This window comes from Sarcophilus harrisii, chromosome 6, assembly GCF_902635505.1.
Source record: "Sarcophilus harrisii chromosome 6, mSarHar1.11, whole genome shotgun sequence".
NCBI lineage: Eukaryota > Metazoa > Chordata > Mammalia > Dasyuromorphia > Dasyuridae > Sarcophilus > Sarcophilus harrisii.
Genome location: NC_045431.1, coordinates 204,777,336 through 204,802,648, shown reverse-complemented (window position 1 = coordinate 204,802,648; position 25,313 = coordinate 204,777,336). Strand labels below are relative to the sequence as shown.

General features: G+C 39.2%; 1 protein-coding gene across 9 annotated transcripts in view; it reads right to left on the bottom strand.

The window, feature by feature from the left end:
- MICAL2 (microtubule associated monooxygenase, calponin and LIM domain containing 2) overlaps positions 1-25,313 on the bottom strand; it is a 296,098-nt gene that overhangs the window by 29,796 nt on the left and 240,989 nt on the right. For all 9 annotated transcript variants that reach the window (XM_031944246.1, XM_031944245.1, XM_031944242.1 and 6 more), the window contains 3 exons: positions 16,052-16,167; positions 7,569-7,661; positions 5,190-5,283 (listed from right to left, as the gene is read on the bottom strand). In XM_031944246.1, coding sequence (XP_031800106.1) covers positions 5,190-5,283; positions 7,569-7,661; positions 16,052-16,167 — 303 coding nt within the window. The remainder of the gene's footprint in view (positions 1-5,189; positions 5,284-7,568; positions 7,662-16,051; positions 16,168-25,313) is intronic.

Here is a 25,313-nt window from a genome sequence, read left to right as displayed (position 1 = left end):
CTATATAGTTGTAACTATAATAATATATAATAACTACAGTTAATAACAATATAGTTGTAACTATAATAATAATATATAATAACAATGGTTAATAACAATAGTTGTAACTATATAGTTGTAACTATAATAATATATAATAACTACAGTTAATAACACTGTGGTTGTAACTATAATAATAATAACAATGGTTAATAACAATAGTTGTAACTATATAGTTGTAACTATAATAATATATAATAACTACAGTTAATAACAATGTGGTTGTAACTATAATAATAATATATAATAACAATGGTTAATAACAATAGTTGTAACTATATAGTTGTAACTATAATAATATATAATAACACAGTTGATAACAATGGTTGTAACTATAATAATAATATATAACAATGGTTAATAACAATAGTTGTAACTATATAGTTGTAACTATAATAATATATAATAACTACAGTTGATAACAATGTGGTTGTAACTATAATAATAATATATAATAACAATGGTTAATAACAATAGTTGTAACTATATAGTTGTAACTATAATAATATATAATAACTACAGTTAATAACAATATAGTTGTAACTGTATAGTTGTATAATATAGTTGCAACTATAATAATATATAATAACTACAGTTAATAACAATATAGTTGTAACTATAATAATAATAATAGTATGTAATAACTGCAGTTAATAGCAATAATAATAAACAAGTTATTTGCAACGAAAAGCCAGAATTAAATAAATAAAAAATAATCCTTGCATGAGCTCACAGCTCTTTTTTATGTTACCTGGGGACCCCTGATCTAAAGCCCTGATTCCAAACATAGGCCGCCTGTCCTATAAGCCACCCCTAAGTACTTTGACAAAAACAAAACAAAACCCACCCATGCTTTGCTAAAAGCTCCCCGCAGCTGTGTCTGGGGTGGGCTCTGGGGTGGGGGTGGGTCGCTTCCCTCGACAAAGAAGGGAAAAATCATTCCTGGGACTGCGAGATGATTTCTGACAGTTAGAAAAGAGAAAGCCGGAATTGTTGTTGCTACAATTAGGAGATCATCAAAGCCTCATTTTGCTCCTCAGCATTTTGTTTTGTGCCCACGCAGGGCCCTTTCCAATTCAGTGCCGGCGGCTGATGAATAACTCCCACGAACAAAGGGGCTTTTCAGGCCCGGTGCCCATCATTATTAGAGGCCAGTTGCATAACTGTCACTGAGGACTAGTGTTCACAGGGCTAGTTCTAAATTCGGTTATTCACAGCCTTCCTAGCTCAATATTATTGCTTAACTGTGATCATTTTCTAATTATCCTAATAATACCTATTAAATAATACCTATTAAATCACTTGAACTGGATAAGCACAGGCAGACTCAAATACAACTTAACCTAATAAGCATCGGTCATTCATTAAGCAACAGGGTACCTTTTTGTCAGGGTCTGAATAGAATATGAAACCACAGAAGAGCATTGTTACGTCCCAAATGTTATTATAAGTTAGACTATATTAATTCTCCCGCCTGCTCGGCAACCTTGCATTCGGAGGGCCAGCGAGGCCATCTCACCCCGCAGATCCCTTTGCTTCAGCTGCATCTCTGCCTCCGCCCAGACCAATTCCCACAGAAAGGGCCCATAAACTTAACAGAAGGAATTAAATTACTAAGGATGTAAAGGGAATGAGCTGAATCAATCTTCCAGCTGATGAGATTCGGGCAGAGCATGGAGGCAGCTGTCAGAGCACAGCTGCAAAACAGATTGGGTGTTCTTTCCCTTACCCCCTACTCGACGCTCCCCTTCTGCTACACAGAGGAGCCTGGGAAGGGGAGACTTGGAAAAAGCAGGTTTCTATCGTGAAAATGCAATGCTATCTATAGAGGCTGCTGATCTTTCTTTCTTTCTTCCTCAAACGGGAGAGGCCAGGATAGCAATTAAGATGCTGCTTTAATGAGAGTGGATCCTTTAGGACAAACGGAAAATAAAAGGTTTAATTAGTCTAGTTTACATGCCTTCTCCATGACCTCTGTTCTATAAAAATGGGTTCTCCTGCAATTTTGAGGATGATAAGTTTCCAGATGCCATCATCAGGGATTTCTTATTTGTTTGATCCTAGATTTAGAGAGCCAACCCCTTCATTTTATGGGTGAGTAACCTGGGGTCCAGAGAGATGAAATGATTTTTTCTAATATTAATAATGGAGATAATAATAATAGCTGGCATTTATAGAGTGCTTTAATGTTTGCAAAAATGCTGAACAGGTATTATCTCATTTTATCAACCCAACTCTACAAGGCAGAGTTATGATGATGATACTATTATTATCCCCATTTTACAAATGAGGAAACTGAGGCAGACAGAAGACAAATGATATGCCCTAGTTCACACAGCTAGGAAGTGTCTGGGGCAGGATTTGAATCCAAGTATTGCTTACTTCAAGTCCAGTACTCTATCCACTGGGCTACCCAGCTAGCTGCTAGAGTTATACAGGCAGAAAATGGCAGAACTGGGATTCGAATCCAAGTTCTTGAACTCCAAATTGCTCTTTCCGTTGTACCATATGAAACTTGGGAGGTTAAGGGCATTGGCTTTAACTCAAAAGGACAGAGAATTATAAAATCATCTGATATTCAAAACCCTTTATAACCTAGCCTCCATCCTCCCCAAAACTTTCCAGTCTTCTTAGACCTTACAACCCTCCCTGTCTACCCTCCCCCCAATACTCCAAATACACTGCAATCCAGCTACTGGTCTTCTGGCTGTTCTGTGAACAAGACCTTCCATCACTTGGCTCCCAGAATTTTATCTGGTTGTCCCCCAATATATACAACACTTTCCCTCCTCATGTCTTCTTCTTGGCTTCCCTGACTTTCTTCAAGTCCCAAATAACATCCCATATTCTATGGGAAGACTTTCCCAACTCCTCTTAATTCTAGCATCTTCCCTCTCTTAATTTATAATATATAACATGTGCGCAGGTTGTTTGTCAATACTTGGCTGCTTTCCCCCTTGAGATTGTAAGCTTCTTGAAGGCAAAGACTATTTTGAGTGTCTTTGTATTCCCAGCACCCAGTAGGCACTTAGTAAGTACTTATTGACACTGAACCTTTGCTACTAGAGTAGAACATGATCAAGAGACATAAATTTGTTTTGTGAATACTCATTTCTGGTGGATAAATCTGAGCTATTAGAAGAGAAATCCATCAAATATTTATCAGCACTCATATTTTAAACCTTAAAATAATTTCAGTGATAATAACTAATAATGACAGCTTGCTTTATAGTTAAGAAACATTTAATGGCCATAAATCTCATGGGATGCTCACAACCACCCTGTGAAGAAGTTAGAGCAGGGATGATTCTCTCCATTTTATAGATATGGAAAATAAGGCTCAGGGAGATTCTTGCCCAGTATCACACAAATAGTCAATGGTAAAAAGATGAGATGTGAGTTCAGATCTTCTCACTCCAAAGAGCTCCTTCTGTGCACCCCACAGATTATATCAGTATCACAATTCCCTGATTCCCAGTTAATCAGTCAATAAAAATATATGAAGTACCCACCATGTGCCCGAATCTTCTTTTGAATGACAGAAGTATGGACATAGAAGTTGTATTTTGATTCTCATTACAGCCTTAAGGGACATGAAAATCCCCATTTTACAGCTTAGTTATGACACATGAAAAGATATGGAGTCACAGGAGAGATTCTGACAATCTAGGAAACTGAGATCTTGGCTGGGGAAATGACTCATTTAAGGTCACACAACTAGCAAATTGAAACCCTTTGTCCTACAATGGTTTTAATACAAGTCTCTCTTCTTATTAACTCTGATCTTTGTATCCAGGTAAAATAAATTTTTCCTTCCTTCCTTCCTTCCTTCCTTCCTTCCTTCCTTCCTTCCTTCCTTCCTTCCTTCCTTCCTTCCTCCCTCCCTCCCTTTCCCCCTTTCCTTCCTCCTTTCCCCTCCTTTTCACCCTCCCTCCCTCTCTTCTTTATTTCTTTCCTCTCTTCTTTCCTCCCTTTTTTCCTTCTTTCCTTCCTTCCTCCTTCCCTTCCTCCCTTCCTTCCCCCCTTTCCTTCCTCCTTTCCCCTCCTTTTCACCTTCCCTCCCTCTCTTCTTTATTTCTTTCCTCTCTTCTTTCCTCCCTTTTTTCCTTCTTTCCTTCCTTCCTCCTTCCCTTCCTCCCTTCCTTCCCCCCTTTCCTTCCTCCTTTCCCCTCCTTTTCACCTTCCCTCCCTCTCTTCTTTATTTCTTTCCTCTCTTCTTTCCTCCCTTTTTTCCTTCTTTCCTTCCTTCCTCCTTCCCTTCCTCCCTTCCTTCCCCCCTTTCCTTCCTCCTTTCCCCTCCTTTTCACCTTCCCTCCCTCTCTTCTTTATTTCTTTCCTCTCTTCTTTCCTCCCTTTTTTCCTTCTTTCCTTCCTTCCTCCTTCCCTTCCTCCCTTCCTTCCCCCCTTTCCTTCCTCCTTTCCCCTCCTTTTCACCTTCCCTCCCTCTCTTCTTTATTTCTTTCCTCTCTTCTTTCCTCCCTTTTTTCCTTCTTTCCCTTCCTTCCTCCTTCTCTTTCTCTCTTCTTTCTTCCATCCCTTCATCTCTCCTTTCCTCTTTCTCTTTCTTTCCTCCTTCCTCCCTGTCTCTCTCCCTCTTTTCCTTCTTCCTTCCCTATTGCTATCCAGCAGATATATCTGTTGTAAATATTAGCAGGTACTTGCACCCACACATTCGCTATCTCAGAGTCACCCAGACAGATGGATTGGGGGGCAGGAAGTCACAGAGGGTCAGTTCACGAGTGCCAGCCTACACGGTATTTTCAGAATTGCTCGGATGCTCAGCTCCAACCCGGGTGTACCTCTCTATGTCTTGGGGCCTGTTTGTTCTTTGCCTTAATCATTCCCTAATCTCATTACCAACAGCCTTGCAGAGAGCTTCCCCACCAGCTCGCCGAGGACCGGCCCTTGCCCCAGCGGTAACTCGGTTAGGGGGCTGGGACACAGGCCCATTTGGCTGGGGATCTGAAGTCAGTCTTGCCGACAATTGGATTGTGGGACTCTGCGGCAGTTTGAGCTTTGACCACAAATGTTCCTGTTGACAGCTCCACGGAGGGGCCTTATCGCTGCGCATCTAGCCCCCAATTGAGGCTGCTCCAAGCCACGTGGAGGTCAGGCTGCCCCCATGCAATCTATCAGTCCCAACAGCCTACCTGACTCTCCCCTCAGCGCCTTCTCCAGCTCAACGCCCTGGATCTCTGAGGCCCTTTGCCGTTCTTCCACCTCTTCCAGTTGACGCTGGATAGCCTGCAAAATGGCATTCACAAATGGACTTATGTGCTCCTGCACACTGACAGAGGGACGGGGCTACACGTGGAGGGAGCTGTGGGAGCTGACTTGCTCTGGGTGTGGGAAGGGGGGCCACAACAGAATGGACCAAGCGCTCACAGATAACTTAGGAGGGAGTGAGATCCCTGTCCCTGGAGATCAGAGTCACAGGATCATCCAGAGAGGACCTCAGATGCCATCTGGTCCCACCTCCTCATTTTATAGATGAAACTGAGACACAAGGAGGTAAAGTCATTTGATAAGGTCAAGAGATGGGATTTGAACCCTGGTCCTCGAACTTCAGAGCTAGAGCTTTCTTAACTGAATTATAGAAGTATCAGACATTGGGGCAGCTAGATAGCACAGTGGATAGGACACCAACTCTGCAATCAGGAGGACCGGAGTTCAAATCAGACCTCAAACATTTAACATTTCCTAGCTGTGTGATCCTGGGCAAGTCACTTAACCCCAATTGCCTCAGGGGAAAAAAATGGAAGTATCAGACATCAACAACCTTCCCAAATACAGTCAGATATCACTTACATTCAGAGAAAGAACTATGGAGCTTGAATGTAGATCAAAGCATACTATCTTTAATTTTTTTTTAAATTTTGTTTCTTTGTTCTTTATCATGGTTTTCCCCTTTTGTTCTGATTATTCTTTCAAACATAACTAATATGAAAATATGTTCAGTATGATTGTATATATATGTGTGTGTGTTTGTATGTGTGTATATGTGTATATATGTATGTGTGTGTGTGTGTATATATATATATATATATATACATACATACCTATATTGGATTGATTGCTGTCTTGGGGATGGGGGAGGGAAGAAAGGGAGAGCTCAAATTTTTACAAAGTTGAAAACTATTTTTATGTGTAATTGGAAATTTTAAAAAATCCATTAAGTCTAAATACAGCTAAAATGTAATTAGAACTATTCAACAAAATAAATAAAAGTGCAATTAAACATAGGTAACATTGCATTTTTAAACTAAGTCAATGCACAGACAGCCCAAGTATTATGTACAGATGAATAGCCTCCATTGCTATTTGAACCAGACATCACAGTTGTACTATAAAGTCAAACCCAGCCTGAATGACCCCTGAATATTTCTCTTTTTCATAGAATCTGAGACTCTCAGAAGTCATCTACCATGAATACCCTCTACAAGAAGCCTGATAAGGTGCCAAGCCTTTGCTTGAAGTGAGGGGAGACTTCCTACCATCCAAGGCAGCTCATTCTACCATCTAAAGAGTTTTAATTATTTGGAAATTCTTCCTCAGAGGATCATGGGATTTAGACTTGAAAGAGATCTTGACAATATAGTCCAATCCCTTTATTTTGCATGTTAGGAAACTGATGTCTGAGCTGCGAAAATGATTTGCTTAAGATTACACAGCCAGCAGATAGACCCCCTGTATACTTTCCACTACAATTATTTCTATGCAAGTCTCTCTTCTTACACCTAGCTATGATTTTTGGAACTACCAAAAGTAGTCCCTCCCTCCCTTCTCCTCTTCTTTATTCACTTCCTTCTTTTTTCCTTCCTTCCTTTGTTCCCTCTCTCCTTCCTTTCTTCCTTCCTTTCCTTCCTCCCTGTTCCCTTTCCTCCTTCCCTCCCTTTTTCCTTCCCTTATTCCTTCCTTTTTTCTTTCCTTTTCCCCTCCCTCACTCCTCCGTTCCTCCTCTTTCCCTCTTTCCTTTCTCTCTTCCTTCTTTACTTCCTTTTTTCATTCCTTACTTTCTCCTCCCTTCTTCCCTTCCTTCTTTTTTCCTTCCTTCCTCTCTTACTCCTTTTCTACCCCCTCCCTCCCTTATCTCTTTCTTCTTCCTTTTATTCCTCTCTCTCTGTGTGTCTCTGTTTGTCTGTCTCTCTTTGTCTCTGTCTCTATCTCTGCCTGTCTGTTTGTCTCTGTCTGTTTGTCTGTCTCTCTGTGTATATATATACATATATATATATAAAACACACATACAAATATATCCCTTCAGATAGTTAATGACAGTGAACATTCCCCTCCTGCCCAACTCTCCTATCAAATCTTCCCTTCTTAGACTGAACATGCTAGTTTCTTTCCGCGGATTCCCATGTGGGCAGCTTTACAATTCTCACTCTTTGAGGGCCTCCATTCGCACACCCTTTCATGCAGTAATGAAGATAATTTGCCCTCCCAGCCCCACCGCATATCTATTACCTCATCACCAATGAGCCCACGCAGCCCTCATGCTTAAAACCACAAGACATCAACAAGCTCTTTACCTGGGCCTTGTAAAGCCTTTTTAATTCCTCTTGCTTAGCCAGCTGTTTAGAGGCCTTCTCCATCTTCCTTATCCTTTTAAGTGTTCGTCTTTCCTACATGGGCCAAAGAAGAAGAGAAAAGGTGAAGGGCAACAATAAATAGATAGCAACTTGACAGAATAATGCTCCAACTTCTTTCCACTCCCCTGTTTTTGCCCCAAATCATCTGCTCTCACCACTTCTCAACTGATAGGAAAGTTCAGAAGCTTTAGGAGAAGCTAAGAAAACATTTATGACCCCTACAAGAATGTAAGTAAAAAGTACACTACAACATAGTCAAGCCAAATAAATGTAGTGTCTGTCCATGACCCAGAGAAGGGATGCTGAATGGTCTGCCTTCCTCCTTTCCTTGGAAAAGTAGTAGTACTTATCAGCTTTTTAGGCTATGGTTATCAATGAGGATCTTGAAAAGAGAGGAAATTATGTATCAGGCCAAATTACTTTTGAGCCCGAATTATCTCTTGTCTAGTATGACACTGGGTAAGTCACTTGAATAATTTATGTAGAGTTGATCTATTTACCAAGTACTGTGCAAAGTATTTTAGAGACATTCTGAGCCCCATTTCACATCTGAGGAAACTGAAGCAAATAGAATTTAATTGATTTGCCCTGGATTACTAAGGTAGTACGTAACTGAGGCCAGATTGTCATATATTAAGTGTCTCAAAAAACTTAGAGCTGAATTAGTCTTTAACAGTTTTCAATAGCTTAAAATGGCACTAAGATTAATGGACTACCCAGTTTGGATTATTAGACTGAATGGACCTGAGAGTCCTGAATTCTAGTTCTGTCACTAACTAGCTTAAGTAATCCACTTCTTGTTTCTGGGCCTCAATTCCCTTATTTGTAAAATGAAAATCTCAAATTAGAAATGATCTTCAAAGCTCTCTTAAAAGCTAAAAAATATCTAAGGCTTCTATAGTGCCTTATAAAGGCAATATAAAGGTAAAGCAGTGTACATATCCTAATAATAATCATTATAAACTAATATGTATGTCACTTTTTGTAAAACATTTTATACATATCATCTCATTTAAACTTGACCACAGAGAACTCTGTGAGGTAGGAATGACCAGTGTCATCACTCCCATTTTACGGAGTGAGCGAGGTTAAGATCATCTTCCTGAGTTCAAATCTGGCCTTAAATACTTACTAGCTGTGTGACACTACACAAGTCAATTCACCCTGTTTGCCTTAGTTCCCTCATCTGTAAAAAGAGGTAGAGAAGGAAATGGCAAACCATTCTATCATCTCTGCCAAGAAAATCCCAAATGGGAGCATGAAGATTTGGACATGATTAAAATAATTGAATGATCGTGTCAGAACAATGGGAAGTAATGGTCTTGCTATGCTCAGCTCTGTTCATCTTGAATTTCACTCTCACTGGAATCTTTTCAAAGGAAGAATATACATAGACACTTAGTTGTATATAAAAATGTAACGTATCCAATAGAGAAACAGGTGGGGAAGGAATTAAGTGACAGGGAAGGGATGATAAAAAGGAATTCAGATTTGAGGTTAGAATAAAGAAATAGAGAAAAAAAAACCAAAGAAAATGGGATGGGAGGAAATACACAATTAATAATCATAATGCTGATATAATGATCAACTATGATATACTTGGCTCTTAGCAATACAGGAATAAAAGACAAATCCAATAGAGTTGGGATAGAAAATTCCATCTGTATCCAGAGAGATAACTTTGGAGACAATGTGGATCCAAGCATACTATTTTCACCTTTTTTGGTTTGCTGTTTGCTTTTTCTTTCTCGTATTTTCCCCTCTTGTTTTGATTTTTCTTTCACAACATGACTAATATGGATATATATTTAGGATGATTATACATATATAACCTACATCAGATTGCTTACTGTTTTGGGGAGAAGGGAGGAAGAAGAGGGAGGAAGAAAAAATTTATAGAGATGAATGTTGAAAACTAATTTTCCCCCCATGAGGCAATTGGGGTTAAGTGACTTGCCCAGGATCACACAGCTAGGAAATGTTAAGTGTCTGAGGCCAGATTTGAACTTAGGTCCTCCTGACTTCAGGGCTGGTGCTCTGTCTACTGCACCACCTAGCTGCCCTTGAAAAGTATCTTTACTTATGGTTAGAGAAATAAAATATAACTGAAAAGGAAAAAAAATAATCATAACTGTGAATATGAATAGAACAAGCTCATCCATAAAATGGAAGCAGATAGCAGAAGTGATTAGTATGTTTTTTATAAGAGGTACACTTGAAACAGAAAGACATACAGTTAAAGGACCAGGGCAGAATCTAATACTCTTCAGTTGAACTAAATAAAAAGGTAGGTCAGTAATCAGTCAAAGCAAAAACAAAAAAACAGACCTAATTAAAAGGGATAATCAGGGAACCTACATTTTGCTTAAAAAAAAAAAAGTACCATAGACAATGAAATAATATCAACAATTTTTGAAGCAAGTTTTTCTGATAAAAGGCTTCATTTCTTAAATATATATTGAGTGTAGAATAGAGTCAAATTTATTAAAATAAAAGTCATTCCCTAGTTGATAAATGATCAAAGGATATCAACAGGCAGTTTCCAGATAAAGAAATCAAAGTTGTCAATAATCATATGAAAAAAGCTCTAAATCATTACTGATTAGAGAAAGGCACATTAAAACAACTCTGAGGCACTACCCCATACCTATCAGAAATTACAAATACTGAGGTGGATAAGGGGAAAATAGATACTTTAATAAACCGTTGGTGTAGTGAACTGGTCTAACCATTCTGGAAAACAATTTGCAACTTATATCCCCAGGATATAAGATTGTGCATATCTGTTGACCCAGAAATACTACTTCCAGATGTGTATCCCAGAGATAAAAGGAAAAGGAACTATACATTCAAAAATATTTTTGTAGCTCTTTTTATGGTAACAAAGAATAGGAAATTGAGGGAAATTGAGCCATCAATTGGGAAATGGCTGATCAAGTTGTAGTATCTGATTGAGATGGATACTATTAAAATACGAGAAATAATGGTAAGATGATTTCAGAAAAATCTGGGAAGACTTAATATGAACAGATGCAAAGTGAAATAAACAGAATCAAGAGAACATTGTTTACTGGAACAGCAATATCATATGATGATCAACTGTGAATGATTGGCTGATCAAGACAATTCTGAAGGACTCATAATGAAAAAAATACTATCCACCTCCAGAGAGAGAACAGGTGAAGTCTGAGAGCAAATTGGAATATAATTTTCTCATTTTCTTTATTTTGTTGCTTTTTAAAAACTGATTAGTATGGAAATGTTTTGTATGATTTCACATATATAATTGATATCATATTGCTTGCCTTCTCAGTAGACAGGGAAGGGGCAGGAGGGAGGAAGAGAATCTGGCACTCAAAACTTAAAAAGTAAAGAATATTCAAATATTCAAATATATGTATATTAAAGTTTATTGGTGCTAGTGATTTGAGACCAGCCATAGCTACAAATTTGGATGAGGCAGAAGGCATGAGCATATCAACCCAGTACAATTGGTAACAGGTATTAGGAATTGAATAGGGCTCTGATTGACCACTTCAAGACACAGGACTATCTGTTTCTGTCCTCTTGTGATCATTTTAGGTGTTACATGAGTCTCTATGTGCTCTGCTCATGGATTCAAACCTTAAAAGAAAGGTCTTTGTATAACTAGGGGAGGAGTTTCCCTAGAGAATCTCCATTAGTCTTTTTTTGCAGAACTAAGTTGAGTAAGAAACTTGCATTGATTGTCATTATTCAGGAAAGCACTGATGGCAAATAATCCAGTCCAAGTTAGTATAGATAGCACACAATTGAGCAATCACTCTTGAAACCTCTCTTTTCCTTTCGATTAGGATATGATACTGATGAGGGAGGAAGAGTAGGGATGTGGTGGTAATTAGATTGTTATTCTTACAGATAGTGGAGAAAGAATCCCATATTTCCCCAAATTTCAGACAGCTAAATGCTATTAAAGGAAGAACTGTGTTGAAAAGTTAACGAAGTTTTTATGCCTTACTATTCCGAAATAGGAATAGTTAAAAATTGATATCAATGAATAGGGAGAAGAAAAAGGAAGGAAGGAAAAGAAGGAAAGAAAAAGAAAGGAAAAGACAGAAGAGGAAAGGAAGGGGAAGGGAAAAAAGAAGAAATTTGACATTATCCCTGTTTTATCTTCTTTGAAATGCTTTCATTAATTGTATCTAAAATCTGAGATTATTACCAACCAATAAGAGATTATTACTACTAATCTGGGTAGACTTCATAGAGGAGGCAATATTTAAAATTAAGCTTAAACTCTGAGTAATAGTTAAGCAGAGATGGATGAGGAGAGGGAATAGGACATTCCTAGTGGAAGATACAATAGGTGTTTAATAAATACTAGTTGAATGAACCATTTTGGTTGAGATGTAAGATTCTTGAAAGGGTGTGGAAAGATAAAAGGCATGGAAGGTAGATTAGGACCAAATTCATCAAGGTCTTTGAGTTTGGTTGAAAAGTTTAAATTTTATTTTGTAGTAAAAGGGAACCAATGGAAATGTTTGATTTTGTTTGTTTTTAGCAGCAAAGTGACAGGATTGTAGTTTTATATTTGGAAGTGACTTTAGAAGTCACTAAATCTAACTCCTTTATTTTAAACCCTGTCCTTAATGACTTGCCAAGGGTCATGCAGAGAGTGACCGAGGCAAGATTTGAACCCCTGGCACCAATACTGTATCCACTAAAATATATTCTTTCTCAATGGACTTCCATAATTGGGAATCAAACTAGGGCCACAATAAGGGAAGTGCTGAATGCCAACCATCAGATCTGAGCTTTAAAGTGACCATGTCACTTGTAGGGGAAGAGGTCAGTTAGGGGATGAGTATGGCATGAGTTAGAAGTGGAGACTGCTGTTCCAGGTCTACATTTGATTCTAACTTGCTCTTTTTGAGAATGGAAAAGTTATGACCTTTTCTGAGTCTGAGTTTCATTCTCTATTATCTGAATTAATTTTATTGCATTAGATATTCTTGTGGTTCTTTCCATTGCTAGTGTGATAATATATTACAGTGTTTGTACCATGTCTCTTTGTCAAAATCCAAGGGATCTTCCATAATTTTCAGTGGGATAAACACATTGGCAAGGGATCTGTCATGAGGGTGTCTAGATTCCAAGGTTCCTAATTTTTCTTTTTCTTCACCCAAGAGAAAATTCCTGACCATTAAGTAATTCTGAGGTATGAGCACATAAATAAAGGGAATGATACCTAGGGGGATTGAAGATGTCCTTAATTGTTAATAGTGGTTGCAAGGAATCAGAGAGCCTTGAGGGCATTGACACTAATACTCCTGACCACTGCCTTCCTGAGGCTCATCATGTGGTCACTGGAAACAGCAGGTGGAAAGGTTGAGACTCAGATTGGGAACAAAGAGGCAAGCAGGGACTTCAAAGATAGACTTTGCTTAGGTGCTTGAAGCACAGGAATGAAGATGAATTCCTGAATCATAGGAACTAGCAAGTTTCAAAAATATCAGCTGGTGAGATAGCTTCTCCTCTGAAAGAAGTCACAGGCACATATTTCCAAAATCTTAGAAAATTGAAGGGACCCATGGGAAGAGGTTTCAGTTTTTGGAGACAGTTTTTCTTTCATATTCATTATGCACAATAAATGATGTGGCCATAAAATGTGGATGGTCTGTTTTCTATGAAAATGGAAAGGAAAATTCCAGATGTAAGGAACGGGGGGCATTAACAAGCCAGATATTTTTCTAATTGTAATAATTTTGGAACCACATGTCATATCATACCCCAGATCAGTTCTGACTCTGACCAAAATGTTTTGTTTTGTTTTGAATCCTACCTAGCAGTTTTGTCTAGCAATAAAGGGTGGAGAATCAAATCTCTGGTGTATGTGTCTGAGAGACCTGGATGAGACCATTGGAAGAGTGCTTGAACATAGTGTCATATAGTAGACAGATTGTGCCATTTGCCTGACTTATTGATTAATAAATAATGTGTAAACCTATTTACCATAGGCTTCTGTAAGTAACACCAGAGTATGCTGGAACCAGCTTGAACTGGCTTTCTGGAACTATTTGTTAAATTTCCAGTATGAACATTTGCATTTCAGAAATCAGCACATGCTACAATTCAGAGCCTGATTTATTGTTTTGTTGATTGTCTAGATTTAAGAATGTGAGGAGAAAATGTTATTAATGCAGATTAAACTTAAAAAGGTGTCCTTCATACATTTTCTCCCAATAGTCCATTGTAAAACATTTGCCAAGATACCGTTACCTACCTCTATATTATAGTTCTATGAGAAAGAAGGAAAGTTCTATGAGAAATAGGGAAGAAGCAATGAGGGAGTGAATTAGGTTGGAAACAGGCAGGGAATGGAAAGGAGGAGCATATGGGAGGGATACTGCAGAGAAAGAATTTACAGACCCAATGACTAAACAAAGAAGCATAAGATTCAAAAATGACTTTAAGATTTCAGCTAGTGGGTGACTGAGAAAATAAGGTGGTCTCAGCATTCAAAAAGTCAGCATGACTGGGCAGGGATGGGTGTTGGGACTACAAAGTTTAAAGTTCTATTTAAGTGCCAGTTATTATTACTAGCCAAGAGGGCTGTGGGGAGTCAGCATTAATCCTTGGGGAAGGGACTATAATAGTCTTGGACAAGTCAATTAACATCTCACAAGGGAGACAACTTGGTACAAGGGAAAGCTGATCATTTTGGAAATGAGATGGCTTGTGTTTAAATCTTGGTTTTACCATTTTCCACCTGGATGACCCATGACAAGTCACCTCAACTACCTCATTTTAAAGAAGAGGATGTTATAGAATAAATGACATCCAAAGTACCCCTCCCACCCCCGAACTCAACCTATGATCTCATTCTCCTCTAGGTGATGATGAGTTCTTTGGTGTCGCTGGGACATCAAGGTGGAGATTTCCAAAAGACAGCTGGAGAAGAAGGGATCCCAAGGAAGAGATGCCAATTTGGGATTCATTCAGATAGACGTGATAATTGAAGCCATCTAAGTAAATAAGTTCTTCAAGGGAGGCAATATAGAGAGAAAAGATAAGAGGGCTAAGGAGAGAGCCTTAGGGGATGCCTGTATTGAGGAGACATCAAGGGAGAGAGAGAGAGAGAGAGAGAGAGAGAGAGAGAGAGAGAGAGAGAGAGAGAGAGAGAGAGAGAGAAGCCGTCAAAAGAAGAATGAGATGATATGGAGGGTGTAAAGATCAACAGAAAACACAAACTTGGTTTCAACATCTAATCAGAGATGGATAATCAGGAACAGCTTCAATCTCACCTCTCTTCATGCTCTCCTTTCATCTTTCCCTTTGTTTCTCTTTCTTCATGTCTCACAGTATCTCCCCTCTCCTTCCCTCCCTTCCTCTAGCTGTCTTTCTGCGTGTCTCTATGTCTTTCTGTCTCGGCTGCCTGTCTCTTTCTCTCTCTTACAAATACAAGCATACACATACACACCAGGTCATTGACTTGGTCTTATTTGAGCAGTGGGGTTAGGCAGCTTTAAGTTACTGGGGATAATTCCAGTGCTTATATCACCAGATGTGGAAGAAACAATTGTAAGTAAATAAATTCGGTTCTCCTCCTTCCTTCCCGGGAACCTCACCGAGCCAACAAATAAACACAGCAAATGGCAGAGAAACCACTTTTCTGTCCACCAGTGTAAACACATTAGTCTGAGCCATTGGCCCAAAGGCCCTCTGAAAGGCTCCTGCCCCAGAGACCCATGGGGACGACAAAAAACAGGATAGAATTTGGGAAGGAAAGAACTGATTGGAGGAAGTTTACTTGAATCAAAATCTAGAAAGAAGACTCAAATTCTATGGAGTAGCAGAGCAGAAAGGAAATTCTCTATGTCTACAGTCAGCAAACCCAAGTCACAGTAGGCATTTTCAGAGTATAAATGCCTAGATGCAAATGCATGGTTCATTTAATATTTCTGATTAGAATAAACATAACATTTTCCATGCAATCTGCCTCTAGTGCTTCTTAAATGAAGCTGTGTTTCCCCCTGGGGACATAGGCATCTGTTTGTTTTCATTTTTCAATGGTTTGCTTGTTGGACCTCATATTAAAACCACTTTAGAGCTGCAGTTTCAAAGTGGTTTCAAGTAAATATGTCGCTGTCTTGGGGGTTTTTTCCCTTCTCCTTCAAATGAAGCTCTTCTTAGAGAAATAAAAGATTCATCTGTGAAACCTGAAAGATTCTGAAAATGCAAAGACAATTCTTGGGAAGGAATGACTCTTGACTCTTGCCAAGGGAAGAGGAAGAGGGCCTAAACATCAGATGCTATGACAGGTAAGTCTGTTAAATAAAAATATCTGCCAGCTTGAAAATGCTTGGAAACTCACAATTTCCCTATCAGTCAAGAATAACTGCCACCCCCTACAACCCTTTCCTTAGTTGCCAAGGGCAGATTACCTTTGGTGGTAAGGAAGGTTTGGGTTCAAATTCACCATCTGAGGAGGAGGTAGTCTCAGAAGAAGAGGAGGAATAACACTCAGTCATCTGTGCTCTGACAGGTAGGTGCTTGGAGCCTGAAATAGGAACAAAGTACCCAATCAAGCGATTTCTTCCCTAGATTTCATGACCCAGCACACCCTTTCCCTCCTTATCCACTGCACCTGCCCTAAGCCTAAGCAGCAGAGCTACCTAAGGGCAATCTGAAATTTGGCTCCCTGTGTTAATTAAATTTCTGGCCCCTGGCCAAGGACTTTGTACAGCTCTTGGTGTCCTTATTTTAAAAACATACACACAAGGTATTATGCAGAAATCAATTAATTCCTTAAACACCACTTATGGATCATGGGACTTCAAACGCATTCAGAAATGAAATCTATTATTAAAATGCATGACTGAAGTTAGCCATGGTACCTCAAACGATTGTGTGAGGGTCACCACGCAGTCTAATTGAATGCAAAAAGTCCAAGCCAGCTCTTAAACAAATTACCCTTATGTGGCTCTCAGCATCTGGCACCCATTTTTAGAACATGACATCTGCTCGGTGTAAAAGAGCTGGCGTCAGAATGTCTGGTCATATAAAAAAATCACAAATGTAATCAGAAGCAAATGGACTCTGCCAGCACGGGGCTTTATCACACAGTCTCATGCAACATAAATATTTCATTAATTATGTCTAAACAAATGCCACTTTTATTTTCCCCACGTAAGAATATTATCACATCATCAGAGCAGTGATGAAAACATCAGGAAAGATTGGTGAGGTTGGGGGAGGAAGGGAGTGCGGACATCCCAATAATGTGTTCCCATGCGGTAGTCTGGCTTTGTTGGGGGGGAGGTGCAGGGTAGGACACAGAAATAGTTTGTGAGTCAAGGAACCCTAATTAAGGCAGAGTCGATGGGAACACTCTGCCCATTGTGACCAGGATTCGGCTCATCTCTGTCTATGAGCTGAACACCCCTGGATACCTGGTATCTTCACATGGAAACATCTGCCTTTCCATTTCAACCTTCTGTAGGATTAATGATTAACATCTGGATTGGCCCAGCTCAGGGCAATGAATGGCCCTATTGGGAAGTAAGTTATTTGGCCCTGCCCAGGTGACTGATAATTTACTGCATCCTAGTTTCTTGTGTAAGCCCATATTTGAGCAGGTGTGTGTGTGTGTGTGTGTGTGTGTGTGTACACACCCATGTGCACAGGGCGTAATATGATGGTTAAATTCTACCATTTCCCCTTCCAGATTGATTTCTGCTTTCTTCTTAACTGAAAAGGAAGCAAACTTTAGGAAAATTATATGATAGAGTAGAAAGTAATGGATTCTGAAGAAGACCTGAATTTGCATTCTGTGGCTACTTGAGTGATTTTAGGCAAGTCATTTAGCTTCACTGGGTCTTGTCATAGGATCACAGAGTTACAAGGAAGTTCAGAGACCACCAATTCCAATCTCCCTCCCCCCATTTTATAAATAAGTGAAATGATGTGCAGAGAGGTAGTGACTTTTTCAAATCACACAGATAAGGGGTGGGAGAAGGTGGTTGAACCCGATTCTTCAGATTCCAAAATTAGTTCTCCTTCACTAAGTCAGTTGCTCAATTGCAAAAGGAGGGGCTTGCATTGGATGACATCCAGGAGATGCAGCATGGGTTCAAATCCTGCTTCTCACACTCACTACCTATGTGATATTGGGTGAATAATTTTACTTTCTGGGTCTGTTTTCTATCTGAAGGGAGTTGGACTCGCTGACCTCTGAGACTCCTTTCAATAATCTAAATCTAGGATTCTTCCAGCTCTAAATCAATGATCCTAGGAGATAGCTACTCTGATCAAGACAATAATCCAAGACAATTCCAAATGATCCATGAACAATGCTATCTATTTCCAGAGAGAGAACTGATGAACTCTGAATGCAGACTGAAGGAAACTTTTTTCCTTTTCCTTTTTGTATTTTTCTCCTTTTTTTTTCTGTTTTCTTTTTCAATATGGCTAAATGGAAATGTTTTTCATGACTTCAAAGGTATAATTGATATCAAGTAGTTTACCTTCTCAAGGCAGAGAAAGGCGAAGTAGAAGGGGGGGAAAAATTTGGGATTCCAAATTTTAAAAATTAATGTTAAAAATTTTAATGTATGAGGGGAAAATTTAATGAAATAAAAATACATTGGGGAAAAATAAGGGGAGATTTTAGTTTTTAGATCTTTCAAAGATCTTTTTCTCCCCACATATTTTAAAGTATTCTTTCATCCTTTAGAAGTAGGCTTAGATGGGGCAGCTAGATGGCTTAGTGGATAGAACATTGGCTCTCAAGTCAGGAAGATCTGAGCTCAAATCCACTCTCAGACATTTAACACTTCTAGCTGTGTGACCTTAGGCAAGTCACTTAACCCTAACTGCCTCGGGGGGGGGGGGGAAGAAATAGTAGTAGGCTTAGACTGAGGCAATATTAGAATTGGAAGAGACCTCACAAAGTGGATAGTATGAATCAAGACCCTCATTGTGCAGATAAGGAAACTAAGGCCCATGGAGAGGAAGGGACTTGCCCAACCTCACACAGGTAATGAGTATCAAGAGCAGAAAATGAACCTGAATCCTTTGAAAAAGCAAATCATTAACACAGCAGAAAATTGAACCCACAAGCCCTAACAAAGAATAAGGAACATTTAGTCTAATTCTTGGGAGAGGTATATAGAGCAGTGTGTGTGTGTGTGTGTGTGTGTGTGTGCGTGTGCACTTGTGCAAGCGTGTGCAGGGAGTAATATAATAGTTAAACTCTACCATTCCCTCTTCCAGGTAGGTTTCTGATTTCCTCCCAGCTGAAAGGGAAGAAACCTTAGGAAAACTGTATGATACAGTGACAAGTATTGGATTCAGTCCTGAATTTGAATTCTGCTTCTGCTATTAAGCTATCAGCTGAGATATGCCCCTTTCTACCGGAGATATGCATGTACAGGCTTTCCTTAGAATTTCTAAACCAGTTTTTCCCCCTTTCATTCAAAGCATAAAAAGCTAAAATTCTGGGATGGCTAGATGGATACTTAACACTTACTAGCTGTGTGACCCTGGGCAAGTCAGTTAACCCCAATTGCCTCACAAAACAAATTTTAAAAAACTAAAATATGCATTTTACTTTGACTTCCTGATGACAACAGCTTGCTGTGTTTTTTGGCCAAGACCCTTCCCCACTCTGGGCTTAAGCTTCTTTGTAACATGAGAGAATTAAAGGAGGTGATCTCTAAGGACTCTTCTAGTTCTAATGTTTTGTAATCTGGGAAAGGTAGTTGGCAGAAATTCTAAATTCACTCATTGACTTCCATGATGAATTAATGAGGAGAAAAGTCCCCTAACAGATTGACTTAGGGGAAGGGTTAAAGTTATTGCTTCCTCTCAATCCTGTCCCTTCCTCCTTTGATGTCAGGTATCTGAAACCGAAATTCTGTGCACTAAATCTAGCTTTAGGAAAAAAATTAGGGACAAGGTAAGGAGACCAACGGTATCTTATTTTGTCTTTTCATGTGTCTGGTGAAATCTTTACTCTAGGACAACTGATTAAACAGATTGGGATGTATAACGGCATGTTGATGATGGAGAGTTACAGAGTTTAAAAGACATGTTCAAGATCACTTGGCTCTGAGCCTCCTGCCTCCCACGCTGGTAGTTAATCCAGCCTAACCCAATGACTTGGAGACATCTCCTTCTGATGTCTTCTCCCAGTAAAGGGACATTGTCTAAGTTACAGAAGCTCTTGGGCAGAGCTAAATGAGACTTAACAGTTCTGAAGAAAGTGAAACTTAAGGACTTTTCAAAGAGCAAGTTAGTGGATGAGTTAGTCCCCCAATTCTCCTCAGCTTCTGAGGCTCCATCCCATGGCCTACCTTCCTCATTATGAGTTGCTTGTTTAGTATTATCATCCCTTTCTCCCCAAACTACTTAGAGTTCATTGTAGGTAGTTTGCCTATATTTACATGTTTGTCACCCCTAGTGAGAGTATAAGTTAGCTGAGGGCAGGGCTTAACCCTATTCCATTTTTGTATTGCTAACACTTATCATGTGCCTAGTATATAGTAGGTGCTTAATATATGCTTGATGACTGACTAAATGATTGATTGATTGGATAGGTCTTACTCTTAACTAGATTGATTCTTGCTTGGTTCATCCTGGTGAATGAGGACATGCAAAACTTGGGGCCCAAGGAGTAGAGAGAGTTCTAAGCCTAGAGTGGGATTAGGAGCTCTGACCTTTATTAGCTGTATGACCTTGACCTTCTTAGTACTTTTGAGGCTTATTTTTATCAGTTGAGAAATGGGACACTCTTCTAGGTGTCCAGCTACTTCACAGGGCTATTGTGAGGAACATTGAAAACCTCAAATCACCATAGAATTGTAAACTATTATCATTACCATCATTCTCATCATCATGATCATCATCATCAACATTATGGGACCAGGGGGAAGTGGTTCAGGAATCTCCCAGAATGAAAACTCCCCTCATCAATACAGATGGGTAATTCTGCACATTATAGTTGTCTGGGGATACTAAGAGGTTGCCTGTGGGTTACATAGCTAGAATAGGTCAGAGATAAGATTCAATCTCAGAACTTCCCAATTGTAAGGCTGGTCTTCCATCATAGAGGCCCAGGCATATCAGAACCAACTAGTTCGCATGGGGATGGATGCCCTGAACTCAGCTTGGTCAATTAAGCCCCAGCCATCTGAGCAGCACAGATTGGTGCTGGCAACAGAGCAGAAGAACAAGATGTCACGGCCAAACTCCTGATTCCTCAGCTCTCCAATTCTAACCTTCGAGCAACTTCCTGTTCAGATTTAGACCATAACCTGCTATTTGCTCCCTTGTTTCTTTTCCCAGCGGGAATAAATTACCCCCTTCTCATCCATCCTCTTGAAGTCCCATCAATAATTAACTGGAGTTACAAGGGCTGCTGGATAAACAGCCGGCTGCTACTGGAGCACCTGCTTCCCTCCCTGCCAGGGACTCTGCTGAAGACTGATGTCTTCTTTGAACAAAGACAGGTTTCTTGACGTTCCATTGACTGGGAACAAGAACTCTCATAGCCGGGTTTTGGGGGTGGGGAGAGTGGGAGCTGCAGGCCTGGATCCTTGGGCTCCCTAAGAAGTAGGTGGATACAAAGGTAGCTCCACTGTGCTGTTTTTCCTGGACCACAGATGTCTGCAACAGGAACCCATTTTTCCTTTCATTAGCTCTGAGTTCTATAAAGCCGCCTTCTCCTCTGGTGGGTATAGTGCCCTTTGGTTAGAAGGCTGGACCACTGGGAACAGGAGGCAGAGGTTGCCAGGAAGTTGGATGATGAATGGAGTCGGGACATAGGTCCTGTTGTTTCAGGAAAGGATCAGTTATATAGTAGGCCACCCAGCTAACCTGAAATACTCCCACAGGAAGAGAACACATTACTTATCCAGGCAGGTAGAAGAAACTAATGTCCAATGGAGACTTGCAGTGATTCCATTCCTTTTGGGGAGGCAGGCCAACCATGAGTCAAAACCCCAAAAGATTAAGATCTTCCAGCTGAAATAGGAGTTCCTCTCTTGTGGGCACCTTTAAGAGAATCTAAAACAAATGGGGAGGAGCAAGTTCTCTTCCATGCCTGCAGAATTTGATGGGCCTGAATCACACAGATAAAACTCCTGCTCAATCTGGGTTATGGGAACCAGAAGAAATGTACCTATTGCTATATTTAGCATGTCTCTCTCTTTGCACTATCTTTCTCCTCACCCTCCAAAATAGTGTGATCTGGAAATAATTCTGTCCTGAATGCTTCCATTGAGATTTCATATGGATTAAGCATGGAGGGAACTTTAAAAATAAAAATAAAAACACATGAAATTCCACCATCTCCTAGCTATGTTCACTACCTCTCCTTTCCAAAATCAAATTCTTTTAAAAGGCCATCTATGGGAACAGGTAGATGGTGCAGGAACAGCTAGATGGTGCAGTAGATAGAGCACCCACCAGCCCTGGAGTCAGGAGAACCTGTGTTCAAATCCAACCAAATCCAATGCATAACACTTAATAGTTTGCCAGAAAAAAATGCCATCTATACTAAATGCTATATTAAATTTCCCACAAGCATTAACCCTAATTTTTACTGAAGTGATCAGGTGTCAAACAGGTTCTCGATATGACCCATTGTGAGTTCAGAATGTGACTTTTTGAGTCATTGAAGCCAGGTCATTTCTAATGCAGGAGAAGAAAGACCAACAAATTTTCTCTTTTTTCCTCCTGTTCTAGAACAGGACCCAAAACTCCCCAATCTGATAGGATTCTCTTCAAGAGCTTTAAGTAATCTAAGAATTTTTCATAGGATCATAGATTTAGAACTTGGATAAGGAAATTGAAATATAGAGCCTAGTGTCACATAGCTCGTAAATGTTTATGGCAGAATTTGAATCCAGTTTTTCCTGATTCACCATGGCATATTCACTACACTTTTACTGCTTATCTCTCAAAAAAAAAAGATGGGGCAAGGTTTTGGGGAGATTCCATATTGCCATTCTTGTATGTCTTTAAAATGAGGGAAGTATGAAAAAAATCTGAGGATCTTTGTGGCTCCTCAGAATCACCACTATGATCCTCTTGACCTAATATTGCAATGTAAAAGCATCTAAGGGATTGACAATTTTTTGACTCTTGCAATCCATAAGTAATACCTTCTGCCATGACAGGGATTGAGAAGGAAAAGGGTGGTATGGCAGGATTCTCCTAAATTACTCCCTGAATAATCTGAAATCGGAAGCCCCTGTCATGTCCATTCTTGGTCCCAAACATCTTGCCACTCTCCAGGTGTTTCTCACTAACCTCCATCTTTCTCTTTACCAGAGCCAGGGTATTTGGGATTTTTAAGCAGGTGAATTATCTTATTTATGGGGGAAAGAGTAAATTCCCAAATCATGTGGGGAGTACATGAAACTCCTAGTGCTAACATTTTATGCTTAGTGTTGAAGGGAATGGGATCTCAGCACAACATTTGAGGGAAGAAGGGACTTCAGCGCCCACCTAGTCCCACTCACATATGAACAAGAATCCTTTTTTTTGAACAATAACCCCAACAAATGGACCTCAAGGTTGTGCCTTAAGACCTCCAAGAGATAGAGTCCACTGCAACCTATTTAAATCCTAGTTTAATCATTAGGAAATATTTTACACGCAGATGATGATGATGATGATGATGATTGATGATGATAACATCTACCTCCCAGGGTTATTATGAGGATAAAATGCAATAATATTTGGAAAATACTTTGCAAATTCTAAAGTACGATGGAAAAGCTAGCTATTGTTATTATGAACTTCACTGTCATCATAACTGAATTTGTTTCTTTTTAAGAGACAATGCTCTGGTATTACTATTTGGGTCCAAATAGAAAAAAATTCTAATCCCTCTTCTCCATAATGGCCATTCAAATAATGAAGACAGTCCTCATGTCCTCCCTGAGTCTTCTTTTTTTCCAGAAGAAATATGTTTTTCACACAGCAAGGCTCTTCACTATCTCAGTTGTCCTCTGGACATACAAACATATCAATGTCCTGCTTAAAAAGTGGCAGAGCCTAAAGATGGATACCATATTGCAATGGAATCTGAGCAGAACAGAGTCCAGAGAAATTGCTCCTTTACTAGCTTTTTATCCCCATAACTCTGCTTCTCCTGAGGCAGCCTACTATGATCTTAGTTTCCTTGTTGACTCACTTATTGACAACTTATTGTTGACTCACAGGGAGATTGCTGGCCTTTAGACCTTTTTAAGATGGCTCATTCTCTACACAGTCTCCTCCATTGAGTGTCCATGAAGCTGACTGCTCTAACCAAACAAATCTCAGGTTTTATAAATATTCCTTGGCTCAGCCAGCTTACTCTCACTCCATGGATTTGATTTGTTGCCATATCATTGTTTTTCCCTTCACATCCCTTGCTTTGACTTCTTACCACAGCTGCCACCCTTATGTCCTCATCACTTTTCACAGAGTTCATTACAACAGCCTCCTCACCCTCCTAATTCATATCCTTATTTCAAGGCTCTCCCAGTCCACACTGCTGTCAAAGTTATTTTCCTTAAACACAGATCTGATCATATCACACCCTTATTTAATAAATCCCAGTCTCTCCCTATTATCTCTAAAGCCTTTCATAACTTGATCCTCACTTATCCTATCCTCGTTGGATATTATCCTCTATCCTCCTCTCTATAATTTAAACAAAACACCCTTGTTCTTAAACAAATCACTCCATTTCCCCATCTTCGGTGTCTGGAATTTATTCCATGCTCAATGATGTTATCTCTTCTGAAAGAAATTATTATCAATAGACAATGATTTGGGATTTCTAGAGTTCCCTTCCCTATTTTTTTCTAAAGTCCTGATTACAAAAGTTCAATCTCTTGATGGGCACTAATCTTAATAATAAGATTAGAGTATGACCCCATCCTAGTGATGAAGCCATCATGCTCTACTCAGGTATAGGTGGGGATAAATTCTTTAAAGAGATTGCTTAAGGTTGGGGGTAACTTAGAAATATATGACATAATCAAAGTACATTGGAATAGATTCAGTCACTCATTGTTAACCAGAGTTGACTGCCACCCTTGGGAACAACCCTGTTCCAATGAGCATATAAGCCATGAGCCTAATGCCACAGTTGTCTTTGGTCTAAGAAAGAGATGGCAAAATGACAATCCTTTTATTCAAATGCTGGTATTATTAATGAAAAGACTAAATTGTTCAGAAATTATGTCTCTTCTTTTAAGATGTATCTCAATTATTGTTTTCTACTTGAAGTCTTTCTTGATTCCCTCCAATTTCTGACACCCTTCCTTCCACACTACCTCATATGGAATTATTTTGTATTTACTGATATTTATTATAGCTACTATATATATATATATATATATATATATATATGTGTGTATATATATATATATATATATCTATCTTAGAATGTAACTTTTTGACATTAGAAATTATTTCATTTTTGGGATTTATAGTCTCAGGACTTAGAACCTAGCACATAGTAAGTGATTAACAAATGCATGTTATTCTCACTTTTTTGATGTTTGCTTACATTTTGTTTTCTTACTCATTTTCTTTCCTTTTTGATCTGATTTTTCTTGTGCAACAAGAAAATTGTATAAATATGTTTACACACACCAAAAAAAAATCCATACTAAAGCCATACCAAAACAAAATAAAGAAATG